Below are 13,743 nucleotides of genomic sequence, written 5' to 3'. Positions count from 1 at the left end.
GCGGCGGCGTGGGCGCGGGGGCGCCGTCGGGCTCGGTCCCGGTGCTCTTCTGCTTCTCCGTCTTCGCGCGGCCCTCGTCGGTGCCGCATGGCGCGGGCTACGAGCTGCTCATCCAAAAGTTCCTCAGCCTGTACGGCGACCAGATCGACATGCACCGCAAATTCGTGGTGCAGCTCTTCGCCGAGGAGTGGGGCCAGTACGTGGACTTGCCCAAGGGCTTCGCCGTGAGCGAGCGCTGCAAGGTGCGCCTGGTGCCGCTGCAGATCCAGGTGGGTCTCGCGGGAGGGCCGCGCGCTCCGCCGCTCCCCCGACCCCGAGCGGCCCCGGTGCCGTCCCCGCCTCCGCTGCGCTCCTCAGGTGCCCGGAGTACCCCAGGTCCCGGCCCTGCGCGCCGGGCTGAGGCGGAAGGGCCGCGCAGCCCGCCCTAGCCTCGGGGAACGCGCCAGTCCAAAGGTGACGGTCACCAGCTGTGCCCGGCGGGGGCGTGGGCCTCCCAGCTGGTCTCTGCGCCCGCGATCGCCCCCACGTGTGTGGTCCTTGGTCGCCGGCATCGGCTTTGTGTTCCGGGAGCTGGTCCCAGCCTCCTGCGTAACGGGAGAGCGGTGCTGTAGTAGCTGTGTTTTTGCTTTGGGGCGGTGGGTGGGCAGAAGGAAGAAGTGATCGAGGTGGTGGTGGGGTCAGTCCTGGGATTTGTTTCCCAGAGTTGTGTTAACCACTTGCGGAAACTTGTAGGAGTCAAACCCTTTTCCCCTCCTCTTCCCAAGCTCTTAGGTCCTTGGGTTTTAGTTCTCCCAACCTTAAGCGAAATCACCATTTGCTTAGCCTGCTCTTAGCCAAGTGTCAACTGAGTCTGTTGATTACATTTGTTTCACCTACATCGAAAAAGACATTTGACTCCAGGAGTCTAATGGCCTCTTAAATACCCGACTGGAGCTAAACGGTGAGTTCCTGGTCCTACTGGCTGAAAGTTACCATACCTGAGGATTACTTAATAGCATTTTATTTTTATTTTTTTAAAAAGCGATGCGAATACTAGGTAGGACGATCCCCTATCTTCTTAATAGATGAGAGGATTCGCTGGAGAATTTGTGTTTCTGAAGGAAAGAACATAAAGTATAATTTGGGTACTACAATGTCAATATTTTTTCTTGAGCTGAGAAACCCACAAGCCATGATTTTAGAAACCAAACTGAAATGTGGAATTCAGGGTTAAAGGGGATTCTAATACTAAAGTGTCATTTTTTTTCTTTAAAAAAAGTGTTATGGATACCATAATAGTAATTGTACATATTTATATGGCATGCATGATATTTTGACACAAGCATACAATATGTAATAACCAAATCAGGGTAATTGGATATCTGTCACCTCAAACATTTAGTCTTTATTTGTGTTGGGAACATTCTAAATCCACTCTGTTATTTTAAAGTGTACAGTAAATTATTGTGAATTAAAGTTGCCCTGTACACTAAATCTTACAACCACTATGTAACTGTATTTTTGTACCAATTAACTCTGTCATTTTCTGAGGATTATTTACAAGTTTTTTTTCAGCTGTAATCAGCAGATGAATTGGTGATGGTTCTTCCCATTACCCCAGAAGCATCCAAAGCTGGTACTTTACCCCCTGGGTAAAGTTCTTGTGTTCAGAGGACAAAGTCTGTGAGATTCCACTGTCCGTCCCTGGAAGGCCTGGAAGTGGGTAGTCAGAGTTATCTGATACCCTAGGATTTGACCTGCTACTCAGATGTAGAAATGTGGTTTTTAGGTGCTTAATTAACATTACCCTTTTTTGCCTGGTTCATGTGTTTCCATGTCTGACACCTCTGTGCAGCCTTCCTTGTCGGGCTGTTTACATTACTGCTGCCAAAACACTCAAGCTGTTGGATGCACCTTTGATAAATACGTTTATAAAGGTGAGAATTCAAATATTAACTGTGAAGGTCTGGAGCTATACAGATACAGACTTCTTTGTGAAGCATTTTCTCATACAGATGGGAAGGTGGGCGGGCTCTTACTTAAGATGGTAATACATGTATGTTAAACTAGAGGTTCATCCTCTGAAAGGTCCTCCCTTACCAGGGGAGGATATTTGTATTTAAAAAAATGCAAGGCCTTTGTCTGACAGCTCTTTTTAATGAAGCATTCTAGAAATTAATGTTAAGTGTATATGCCTGAAATGTCTTGTACATTTTCAAAAGGAATTCTATAAAACCCTGGTCACTCGTGAGTTTTGGAGTATTTTGCTTGGTATAGGAGATTATATATAGTTAACTTTTTACATTGGTGTTTCAAATAATAATTATAATGATAGCATTACTCTGTTCCATTTTTTAAAAAAATATTTTTTCACCAAACAGTACAAGAAATCTTAAGTATCAGTTACATATTTTTACTCTTTATATGCTTTCTACGTTTATTTAAGAGTAATTTTTTATATTATCATTTTGCTAATTATAATATTTTTACTTCAGCCAGATACCTCTTTTGTTTAGAAGTAGATAATGTAAAGATATGTATAGATACATACCATATACCCTCTGATATATCTCTCTCTGTTTATAGCTATAGAAGGAGACACACGCACACACGTGCACACACACACCTATGTATGTACTCTTGGAACAGAGAAAGGAAATACAATTCTATTCTCTTTATGCCACACTACGTTTGTGGTTGGTTATTGGTCCTATGGAAACTGGAAACTGAGTCTCCCATTGCCAGTGTTAGGCTGTGGTAACTTTTCTTCAAGTGTCTTCTTTTCAATATTCTGGCCCGAGGTCTGATGTCTGCTGACAGCTCAGGTAGCTGAAGGCATCGCTCATGTTTCACGCATAGTTCATGTGCCTGCTGCTTTGTCAGATGCTTCAAGTCTGATGAATTTTGAGGCAGGAGAAATCATGGAAATGAGAAGATTATACAGTGGGAAATTAGGTCATTTTTGTGATTTATAAGTTTTAATTTTTCAGAAGATGTATCCCAAGTTTCAATTAATGGAAACATTTAACTGTGGAAACTAGTGTGAATTTGATAGCATACCACCACCAGTACATTTTCCAACCTGTGACCCAGGAAATCAAGACCTCAGCAGAAGAGCGATGGAAGTGGACATTGTGTGAAGGATGCGGGGAGGGGATTTCGGTTCTGTACCAGGAGGGAAGACTTGGGCCGCTTCGTGCGGCCAGAACATAAGGGCTTCACTACTAAGGTTATTTTGACCTTTTCCTGAAATGGTTATCTGTAAGGGGATTCTGCAACAGCTTTCATTTTCTTGGTACTTTATTATTATTATTATTATTGTTATGTTAAATAGGCGCATGGACATTTTACAGCTTGCAATACTGAGTTCATGTTGTGAAGGGAAGGAGGGCTGGAGGAATCTGGTCTGCCAGTGGCTTGCTAGTTTGAAGGTGGTGATTTTGATTTCAGGACCTTTGCCACAGGAGTGTGACCAGAGGAGCAGGTAGGGGAGCTAAGGCTCAGAGGTGGGATGCTCAGGGGGGTGGGTGTGCTCTCAGGGCACTGAGAAAGACAGCTCCATCCGGAGGTTGTGCTATGGTTCCACCCCATTGGTTTGATCAGGGGGCAGGGAGGGTATCACCTTAAAAAAATTTAACTGAATTTAATAACATTCTGAAATAAAATAACATTCTGAAATAACATTCTGAAATAAAACCCAAAGCATTGTGTACCGTTAGCTCCTTGTGCATCCGTAAGAGGCTACCTATAAATAAACTGAGTTGCAGAGTAGGAGACATGATCTGCATTTGAAATATTTTTTCCGTTTATTTACTTAGCGAATCCTACTGTAGACTTGGATGGCATTGTGTTCCTGGGCTCTGCCCAGCTTCACCTTCACCCCAGTCAGACGCACAGTCTTAAAAACCCTTCCATCCTCAGGCTTGAGGTGAATGGGGACAGCTGTCTTCTCTTCAGGAGTTAGAAAGCTCATTTTTTACTTGATAAGCCAGAGTCATTACCTTCATGTGAGTGACATCAGTGTTCACAATGGGTGAATATGTTGTAAAACTAAGAGCAAAATAGATATTCTACTGCAGCTGAAATTTAAAAGCCCCAAATCTGTTTTTCCAGTAACAAATCATGTCTTGGTAACATGGCACGTCTTGATGACATCTGGAAATCCATTTTATGAATTACTTTCCTAATTCCAGATTATGTTAACATAGCAAGTTATGCACTATTTCTCTCTATATGTATTTATAGGTTTCTCAAGGGATCATAATAGTAATATTCAACTTCATTAGAGTTAAGTTTTTTTAACACATGCTAAGTTGTAAAGGGTAGTGTTTCCTAGATAAAGGATGTCACAGTAGTCTAATACATTTATTGATTGAGGATGTGAAGTTCATTTAATCCTTGAAATAGCCCTATGAGGTACTTAGGGGTAGATACTATTTTTCTTGTTATGTTATAGATAAGAAAAGCGCATTTGAAAATGTTAATGATTTATCCTAGTTCATGTAATTGAAATTAGTGAAATTGAGATTTGGACTCAGATTCTAATGCCTACCAGCTTGTATTGTTTAGGGCATCTTTGTAACCTGGGAAGTTGCAACATGGACGTTTGTTTGAAGAGAGTTGACTTTAGAGCAAGGCCTTACTCCAGCTGTGGCGATCTGATTTCCTTGGAAACACTTCCGGAGTGAAATAATGATACCCCAGACCCTCGTTTGGGCTCCCTCCCAAGCAGATCATTGCTGTTTTGTCACTCTAATAGACTACCAAATTTTTAAAAATATCACATTTAGAGTTCTGCACTTTAATCATTCCTAAAGATACACATGGTACTCACTGTAGTAGTTTGCTGGGGGTGGGGGGAGGGTAGGGTAGGGGGCTGCTGTAACAAAGTGCTGCAGATTAAGCGGCTTAACCAACACTTCTAAACAGCAGGATGTCCAAGATCAAGGAGGCTGTGTTCCATGCCTCGCTCCTAGATTCTGGTGACTTCCCAGCAACTTGGAGATTCCTTGGCTTCTTAGATATGTCACCAATCTCCACCGTCATCTTTCGGGGAGCATTCTCCCTGCATGTGTGTTTGTCCCTGTCCATATGTCTCCTTTTTTAGAATACCAGTCACTTTGGATTAGGTACCCACCCTCCTTCAGTATGGCCTGATCTTAACTAATTATATGTGTGTTGACTCTTTGTCCAAATAAGATCACTTGGGTGGTGCCTGTGGCTCAGTGTATAGGGCACTGGCCCGGTATACCGAGGGTGGCAGGTTCAAACCCGGCCCCGGCCAAGCTGCAACAAAAAAATAGCCAGGCGTTGTGGTGGACACCTGTAGTCCCAGCTACTCAGAGTCTGAAGCAAGAGAATTGCCTAAGCCCAGGAGTTGGAGATTGCTGTGAGCTGTGATGCAATGGCACTCTACCAAGGGCGATAAAGTGAGACTCTGTCTCTAAAAACAAACAAACAAACCAATAAGATCGCTTTCTGAGGAACTAGGGGCTAGGACTTCGCCAGTTCAACACATCACTCACCACATATTACTTTCATGGAGAAAATAGAACGTACATACAGTTCATCACTAAAGCAGGCCAGACACCCCATGTGTGCCTGTTCTGAGTAATCAGGGAGACTGATCAGCGTTCACCAAGATAGTGGTCGTTACTGGAAGATGGTTAGAGCACCTGTGCTGGTGAAGCAGGGCAGATACTGGCGTGGTAACGGTAGTAGTAGGGCTAGGGCTAGGTGATGGAAAGTCTTCTGAATATGAAGCTGAAGGTCAAGTCTCAGCCTTGACAGTTCTTAAGAGAGTGGACAAAAAAATTGTACATTAATCTCTTAAATGCTTGTTGAGGAAGCCATTAGCCATGATCAACTTTTTAATGTTTAAATGTAGGTATTTGTGTATTCCTTATATGTATGTGTAGGAATTTATGAAGGCATATGGATAAATGAAGGTGTATAGATACACACACGCACATTTATATGTAATTTCGTGCATTTTTCGGCGGTGGATACACTTTTACTCCTGGTGGAATTTGGTCATGTCATTTTCTATTTGCTATGACAGATGGGCTTTCGTCAAGTTGTGACATATAAATGTTTGACGACTGGTAGTGTTTTTAGTTGTTTAAAATAAAAATTCCTGAATTATAGAGAGTTATATCATTTTAACAGCCTGTCGGAATTCAAGTGGATTTGGGGTCGGGGTTGGGCAGATCGGCCAGACATGGTTAGAATTTTTTGGTTTGCTTTTGGTAGCCTCAGAACCTCCCTTCTGGATTGCAGGGAATGGTAAAGCAGCATCTTTCCCCCAACCACAATAGCACAGGGAGGCCATTTAAAATATATATGTAATTAAATAACCTTTGAATTTTGGAATAGTTTTAAATTTACAGTGAAGTTACTATAGTACAGTACAGAAAAATAAAGTACAGAAAATTCCTGTATTCCTGTACCCAGGCTCTCCTGTTGTAACATCTTACATTACTGTGGTACCTTGGTTACAACCAGGGAACCAGCATTGGTGCATGACTAGTAACTAAACTTCACACTTTATTCAGATTTCACTGTTTTGTCCCTACATCTGCTATTTTCTATTTGAAGAACCAGTTTCATTCAGTTGTCATGTCTCCTGTGGCTCCTCTGGGCTGTGACGGTTTTTCAGACTTTGTTCTCAGTGACCTTGACCATTCTGAGGTATAGTTCAGACATTTTGGTAGATTATCCCTCAAGTTTGATTTGTCTGATGTAGTTCTCATGGTTGGACTGGGACTGTGGGATTTGAGAGGAAGCTCCTGATGGTCATTGTCATGGCCTCATATGGAGGGTACACGCTATCAACATGGCATCATTTATATTGATGCTGATCACTGAAGACATGTTAGCCAGCTATTTCCACTGTAAAGTTACTGTTTCCCTCTCCACTCGTAAGAAGCAAATTACTAAGTGCAGCTGCGTTCAAGGGAATATGGGGAATTAAACTCCTCACACAGATACTCCCCACTTTTGGGGGGGTGCAGAGAGGTAAGGCATTTATTTTTGATTCACTGCATTATAACCAGTCTTAGCATATCAACACACCCTGCCACTGTAGCCTGTGTGATTTCTTTTCTGATTACTGAAAGTTGATAGATGTTGCTTTTCTGTAACAGAAAGATGTTGCAGGGTGGTGAGGGTTTCAGGGCTGCGTTTTCTGACCTGCTCAGTTTGTGTCTAATTGGACATATATCTAATGTGATCCCCTGTTCAGAACAGGACACCTCACAGCTAAAATGAGGTTCCTGGAAGCACCAAGCAATCAGAACTCCCAGAGGCCACAACTCTGCCCGTTTGGGATTTCTGAGTTGGTAAGGATTTATATAGCCTAACTCAAAAATATTTTGACCAGTTTGGTCCTTCTGAAATACTATGTCATTAAACATTTTTAAAATGAATGTGCTGGTATGATGTTTTCTTAATTTATAACAGCTTGTTACTTCCTTAGCAGAGGCCTGGACTGTAGAACTATTAGAGTTTTGTTCTGTTGCTATTGTGTTTTGAATCTTTTCTCTGTTAGCTGTCATTTCTTGTAGCTATTAGGTTGTCTACCCCCAGCAATTACTTTTCTCATCTGCTGTTTGTAACCGTTTGTGAATTTAGCATTCAGACAACCCAACCTTTTAGGAATTTTGCAGAATTAGTCAATACAGTCTGAGATAGGATCTGGGAGCTGGAATTCTGAGCAAGTGTATACTTACGTAACTGCCCTGGAGTTTTATTTTGCAGAGGTTCTGGTTTCCACCTCTGGCAGAACAGTGAGATTGGCTGAGTTGCACTACGGTTATTTCCCATAGGCCAGTTGTATATAAACTGCTTTATACAGTGTGCCCTAAACACATTGTGAGTGACGGGAACCCCGGAGTCACATGTACAAAAAAGAAAATGTGTAGATTTTGAGCCAAGATGTAAAGTTTGCTGATAATTTAAGATACATAGTCATAAATAAATCGTGATTATTTTTTAAAGTAGTATCCTAAATATACAAAGATTAGCCTTTCTGGCAGTGCTTATATGTATATATCATACCTGGTGCTTTTGAAAATGACCAAAACGGGCTCAGCACCTGTGGCTCAAGTGGCTAAGGTGCCAGCCACATACACCTAAGATGGCGGGTTCGAATCCAGCCCAGGCCGCCAAACAACAATGACGGCTGCAACCAAAAAATAGCCGGGCGTTGTGGCGGGCGCCTGTGGTCCCAGCTACTTGGGAGGCTGAGGCAGGAGACTCGCTTGAGCCCAGGAGTTGGAGGTTGCTGTGAGCTGTAATGCCATGGCACTCTACCCAGGGGGACAGCTTGAGGCTCTGTCTCAAAAAAAAAAAAAAAAATGACCAAAACGGAGGCATAATATTTGCATTAAGCAATTAGGAAATGACAAGACTATGTAAGATTCTTGAATATTTTAATCATACTTTATTAGAAAAGTAGGAAAACCCTATTAGACTCACTTACCTGTGGCTCTCACATTGTAACATGCATCTGGTGTTTCATTATTTATGTTATATCAATACCCATCTATAGGGTAAGTACCAGAGGGACATTGAAGTGCTGGAGTCCCTCCTGCCAGGACATAGATCAAATAAAGTGCAAGCTAATTAGCATAGTGTGTCATTAAGCATAAAAGATTTCTTTTAATGATCCCTTTCTCATGTGGTAGTTGTTTCCCTGGTGTCTGCCACATGCACAGATGACAAGGCAGGGTGTGTGGCTGTGCTGGTGGCGAAGGCACCACCTTGTCTTTGGGCCATAGACTGCTCCAGAATATTGTTAATAATTTTTATCTGTGGGTGGATTGAAGGAGAGTAAAACAGGATAATTAAAGGGGAGATCTGAGGAGTGACACTGGTTCATTTAAGATCAGAATGTATCCCTTACACAGCTTTTTGTAATTTGTGGTGGTAGAAAGATCACCATGAACTTTTATTTTATTTTGTTGTTGTTGTTGTTGTTGTTACAGTTTGGCCGGGGCCAGATTTGAACCCTCCACCCTTGTTATATGGGGCTGGTGCCTTATTCACCGAGCCATAAGCATTGCCCTGCACCATGAACTTTTAAAAATCCAATGAAATTAAGACCGGCTTGGTGGCTCATGCCTGTGATCCTAGTACTCTGGGAGGCTGAGGTGGGTGGATTGCCTGAACTCACGAGTTCAAGACCAGCCTGAGCAAAAGTGAGACCCCTATCTCTACTAAAATAGAAAAACTGAGGCAAGAGGATTGCTTGAGCCTGAGTTAGAGGTTACTGCGAGCTGTGACGCCACAGCACTCTACCCAGGGTGACAGCTTGAGACTCTGTCTCAAAAAAAAAAAGAATTCAATGAAATTAAATTTTCATATTCATCTTGATGTTATTTGGTAGATCCATACTGGGCCAAATTGTTATAGGAGACCAAGTACAGCAATTAATATGAAGTTTGGTAATCTAATACTCAATGTTTATCTTAATTCTTTGACTGTTTTTTTTTTTTTTTTGAGACAGGATCTTGATCTTGCTCAGGTTGGTCTCAATCTCCTGAGTGGAAGCAATCCACCTGCCTCAGCCTCCCAGAGTGCTGAGATTACAGGCGTGAGCCACCATGCTGGCCTTCCTTGACTTTCTTGATTGTGATAAATGCATTTTAAGAGTGCAGTCGTCAAAGTTAGGTTTCTTCCTCTGGAAGTACAGACAGTTCATTTACCAGTGATAATGTGCTTGCATTTCATTTCATCGTGTTTTCTGAACTCCACAAGTTATGCTGAAGAATAGCATCTTAATATTTCTGTCGTGATGAAAGCAGCAGTTCTGGGTTTGCTCTGGATTTATATCTATTTTTTTTGTTGTTTGTTTAATTTTTATGTTCCCTCGTCTGTGCCACAGATTACTTTAAATTTTACTTTTTGTACTTGTAAGCAGTGCTCTCATCAAATTTTATTTTTTTTTTTTTTTTTTTTTTTTTTTAGCATTTTAACATTTGTTTCTGATTACAAAAGGAACATTTTTAAATAACATCCAGGAAATGTATTTAATTAACATTTGGGAAATGTAAGGTACAAAGAAAAAAATTATCAACACTTTTAATTGTATAATCACTGTTAATATTTTCAAATACTGTAGTTGTATTATATTATAAACATAATTTTTCTTAGATGATGTTAATTTTTTTTTTTTTTTTTTGGAGACAGAATCTCAGCAGTTGCCCTGGGTAAAGTGCTGTAGTATCACAGCTCACAGCAACCTCTAACTCTTGGGCCCAAGTGATTCTCCTGCCTCAGCCTCCCAAGCAGCTGTGACCACAGGCACCCACCACAATGCCCAGCTATTTTGTTGTGGTTGTTGTTTTTAGCTGGCCTGGGCCGAGTTCGAACCCTCCCAACCTCAGTGCATGTGGCTGGCACCCTACCCACTGAGCTACAGGTGCCGCCCACTGGTATTAATTTTTTGAGAACATATATACCTATGTGTTTTTTAATTAGCTGAAATTAAACAATTTCTGTATTGTTGGCCCTTGGTTTTTTCTTAGCTTTTATTATTCAAAGCAGTTCAGAGAATATCTTTTGGGGTAATTTTTTTTTTTTTTTTGTAATTTAGATACTTTCTTTTGCATAATAGTTGTAGAAATTCAATTACTGGGTTAAAACAATAGGACTTTTTTCTTCCTTGAGTGACCTCCATTGAATATAAATGTCATTGTATAACAAGTGCTAAATCATTCTTTTTTCTTTTCTCTTCAGCTCACTACCCTGGGAAATCTTACACCTTCAAGTACTGTGTTTTTCTGCTGTGATATGCAGGAGAGGTTCAGACCAGCCATCAAGTATTTTGGGGATATCATTAGCGTGGGACAAAGATTGGTATGCTCGTGTATTTATTTTTTCCAATTTGCTGAAGCATGATGTGTATTTATATATGCACACATATGTACATAACTATTATTTTTGTGTTTGGTTATTTTTTTCAGTTGCAGGGGGCCCGGATTTTAGGAATTCCAGTGATTGTAACGGAACAGTACCCTAAAGGTCTGGGAAGCACTGTTCAAGAAATTGACTTAACAGGTGTAAAACTGGTACTTCCAAAGACCAAGTTTTCAATGGTATTACCAGAAGTAGAAGCAGCATTAGCAGAGATTCCTGGAGTCAGGAGTGTGGTATTATTTGGAGTAGAAGTAAGTACCTGTTGTTATGTTTTGAGCACAATGTGCTTTATAGAAAACCAAATATTTCCTGAATGTAATTTGGGATGTAGAATGTCATGTAGGTGGTAATATTGATTAAAAAAAACTTTCAGCGTGCATTAAATGTGCACTGTTTGCATGACACTGACCTGTGTGCTTTATAGCTATTAACCACTACTTTTAATAGTGCTATTAACCATGACATAGTTTTAACAAGGCGTTACTTTTATGTCTTAATTGTAGGATTTCATGTAGGTCATCCATTTGTGCGAGTAAAACCTTACAGGTCATGCAGTTCATTTCCTTCGAATTTGAATTACATAAATATGTTTTTATAAGAAAAAAAAACTCATAAATTCCTAATGCTGATTTTACTTAATATATTACTAGCTTTTAAATAACTATTAAAGGAAAATTTAAAAAATTATGAACAAAATTATAAAAACAAATCAAAATCCTATAATGTGAATATAGTTATGATATTTTCAAAGTAGAGTTTATAGCTGTAGGTTTTAAAAGTCGAAAGCTATTATAGCCAGTGTGGATGTATGTTAACTATTTCTGTAGTTTGAGTTCAGTGATGACAGTGTGGAGGAAGCCTGTTTGTGTAAATGTGTCATAGCAAACGCTTTTGCCGGCTCTGCACTTTTTTTTGCTTTCTCATCAGAATTAGACCTTATGCTTAATCAAAATTATCTTTGGGCAGTCCTCCAATGCTAATCTTAATGAAGTGTCAGTTGATCGTTTTCCAAAACACTCCAGTCTTGTGAAGATAAGGTTGACGTGGCATTGTTGAAATGTGCTTAGGTTGTAGATACAATTCATTTATTGTTGAAACTGTTTTCTCTGTTTTTTGCTAATGAATTGTTATAACACTTACAAAGCTGGGATCTGCATAATCCATTTGCTGGGGATGTGAACTGGGTGTTTTTCCTCAGTGTTGCAAGTTATTTTTAACTTGGCCTACCTTCCCTACCAGGGGCCCTGTCACGACTCAGTCTTCCCGCTATTCTGCCTGTCTGCTCTGCTGCAGGCCCCCTTCTCACGTGGGGCTCTTGCTGTGAATGCAGAAGTAAACCCAAATAATGCAAGTGGCACCAAATCCACGTGCTAGTAGCCAGGATCTGAAAGTCATGCAGGTGACACAGAGAAAAATCTTGTAGCATTTCTCACAAAACTCTAAGAACGTAGTTAAAGTCCCTCTTTTCAGAAACACTGATACCAGTCGTGTCTGACTTTAGAAAGGAAGAAGCCAAAGCCAGCTAGTTAGAGGCCAAGCTGGATGTCGAGAGGGGCTCTTAGGTCTGTGGTGCTCACTCTGCTTTGTCAGGCTGCAGCACCTTTGTGACACACTTCTGGGTTGCTGTGTCATCACATGTCACTGTTCCTTTCCTACCAGACTCATGTGTGCATCCAGCAAACTGCCCTGGAGCTAGTTGGCCGAGGAGTGGAGGTCCACATTGTGGCCGATGCCACCTCCTCGCGGAGCATGATGGACAGGATGTTTGCTCTTGAGGTAATTGTCCTCTTTGAAAATAGGTGATTGCCAAGCTCCCCAAATACAGTTGAAGCCCCACAGTGGACCCACACCTCCTCAAGTGGATGTAATTTTTATAGACTGAACACACACCACATGTTCATGTCTAGATTTCCATTTGCCAAGAGTTCCTTTACGTCTTTTGTTGTAACTATTACAGTTTTTTACACAGACTAAGAGATACTCCACAAAGCCTAACCTGAACTGTGAGACGTTTGCACATTAAAAACAGCTCACCTGGGTTTAACTCAGCCAAGAGCCAAAAACTAGGGCAGGGTAGGGCTAAGCCTGGTTCAGCCCCATAGAGTTGCCCCTCCATATCCACAGATTCCACATCCATGGATTCAACCTACAGGGAGTCAAAAATACTCAGGGAAAAAAAAAATCAAAAATAAAATTACAACAATAAAAATAATAATAAAAATAATAAACAATAAAATAACAATAAAAAACAATAAAAATAAAAGTGGTACAGCAAACATATTCACATAGCATTTACCCTGTATTAGGTATTTTAAGTAATCGAGAGATGATTTAAAATGTACAGAAGGCTGTGCACAGGTTATAGGTAACACTGTGCCATTTTATATCAGGGACCTGAGCATCAGCAGATTTTGGTATCCTGGCCATGGGGGGGCTGGGGGGGGGGTTCCTGGAACCAGTACCTCGTGGATACTGGGGCACAACTCTTAGGTTTCTTTATACTTGAATTTCTGGGCCTGGGAGGCGTGTCAGTAACTATGGACACCAGTCACATATTTCCTGGTGGTCTTATACCACAGTGTCACAGTGTCCGGTGGAGTAGGGCAGTCATTGCTTTTCTGTCTTGTTGCCTAGCAGCAGTCTGTCTGGAGCATTTCTGTTCTAAGACTGTAAAAAGCAAACTACCAAGTAATCCTGGGAGATGGTCATTCTTTGTTGTGGATCTCTCCCTCTCTCTCTCACTTCCTCTCTCCCTTTCTCCCTTTCCCCTTCCCCCTCTCCCTTTCCCCTTTTCCGTCTCTCTTTCTCTCTCTCCCTCTCTCTTTCTCTCTCCCTCTCTCTCTC

At 41.3% G+C, this 13,743-nt stretch overlaps 1 protein-coding gene across 1 annotated transcript in view; it reads left to right on the top strand.

Annotated features, from left to right (window-relative positions):
- The first annotated feature begins 6 nt into the window (after positions 1-6).
- The window catches only part of ISOC1 (isochorismatase domain containing 1), a 19,908-nt gene continuing 6,171 nt past the window's right edge, over positions 7-13,743 (top strand). Inside the window, exons 1-4 of the mRNA XM_012809256.2 lie at positions 7-269; positions 10,720-10,839; positions 10,947-11,150; positions 12,559-12,675. Of these exons, the coding sequence (XP_012664710.1) occupies positions 150-269; positions 10,720-10,839; positions 10,947-11,150; positions 12,559-12,675 (561 nt within the window). The 5' untranslated portion in view covers positions 7-149. The remainder of the gene's footprint in view (positions 270-10,719; positions 10,840-10,946; positions 11,151-12,558; positions 12,676-13,743) is intronic.

The sequence above is a fragment of the Otolemur garnettii genome, unplaced genomic scaffold (genome assembly GCF_000181295.1).
Source record: "Otolemur garnettii isolate 467f Iridium unplaced genomic scaffold, OtoGar3 scaffold00003, whole genome shotgun sequence".
Classification (NCBI taxonomy): domain Eukaryota; kingdom Metazoa; phylum Chordata; class Mammalia; order Primates; family Galagidae; genus Otolemur; species Otolemur garnettii.
Note: the sequence above shows the minus strand (reverse complement) of the source record. Positions and strands in the feature narration are given on the sequence as shown.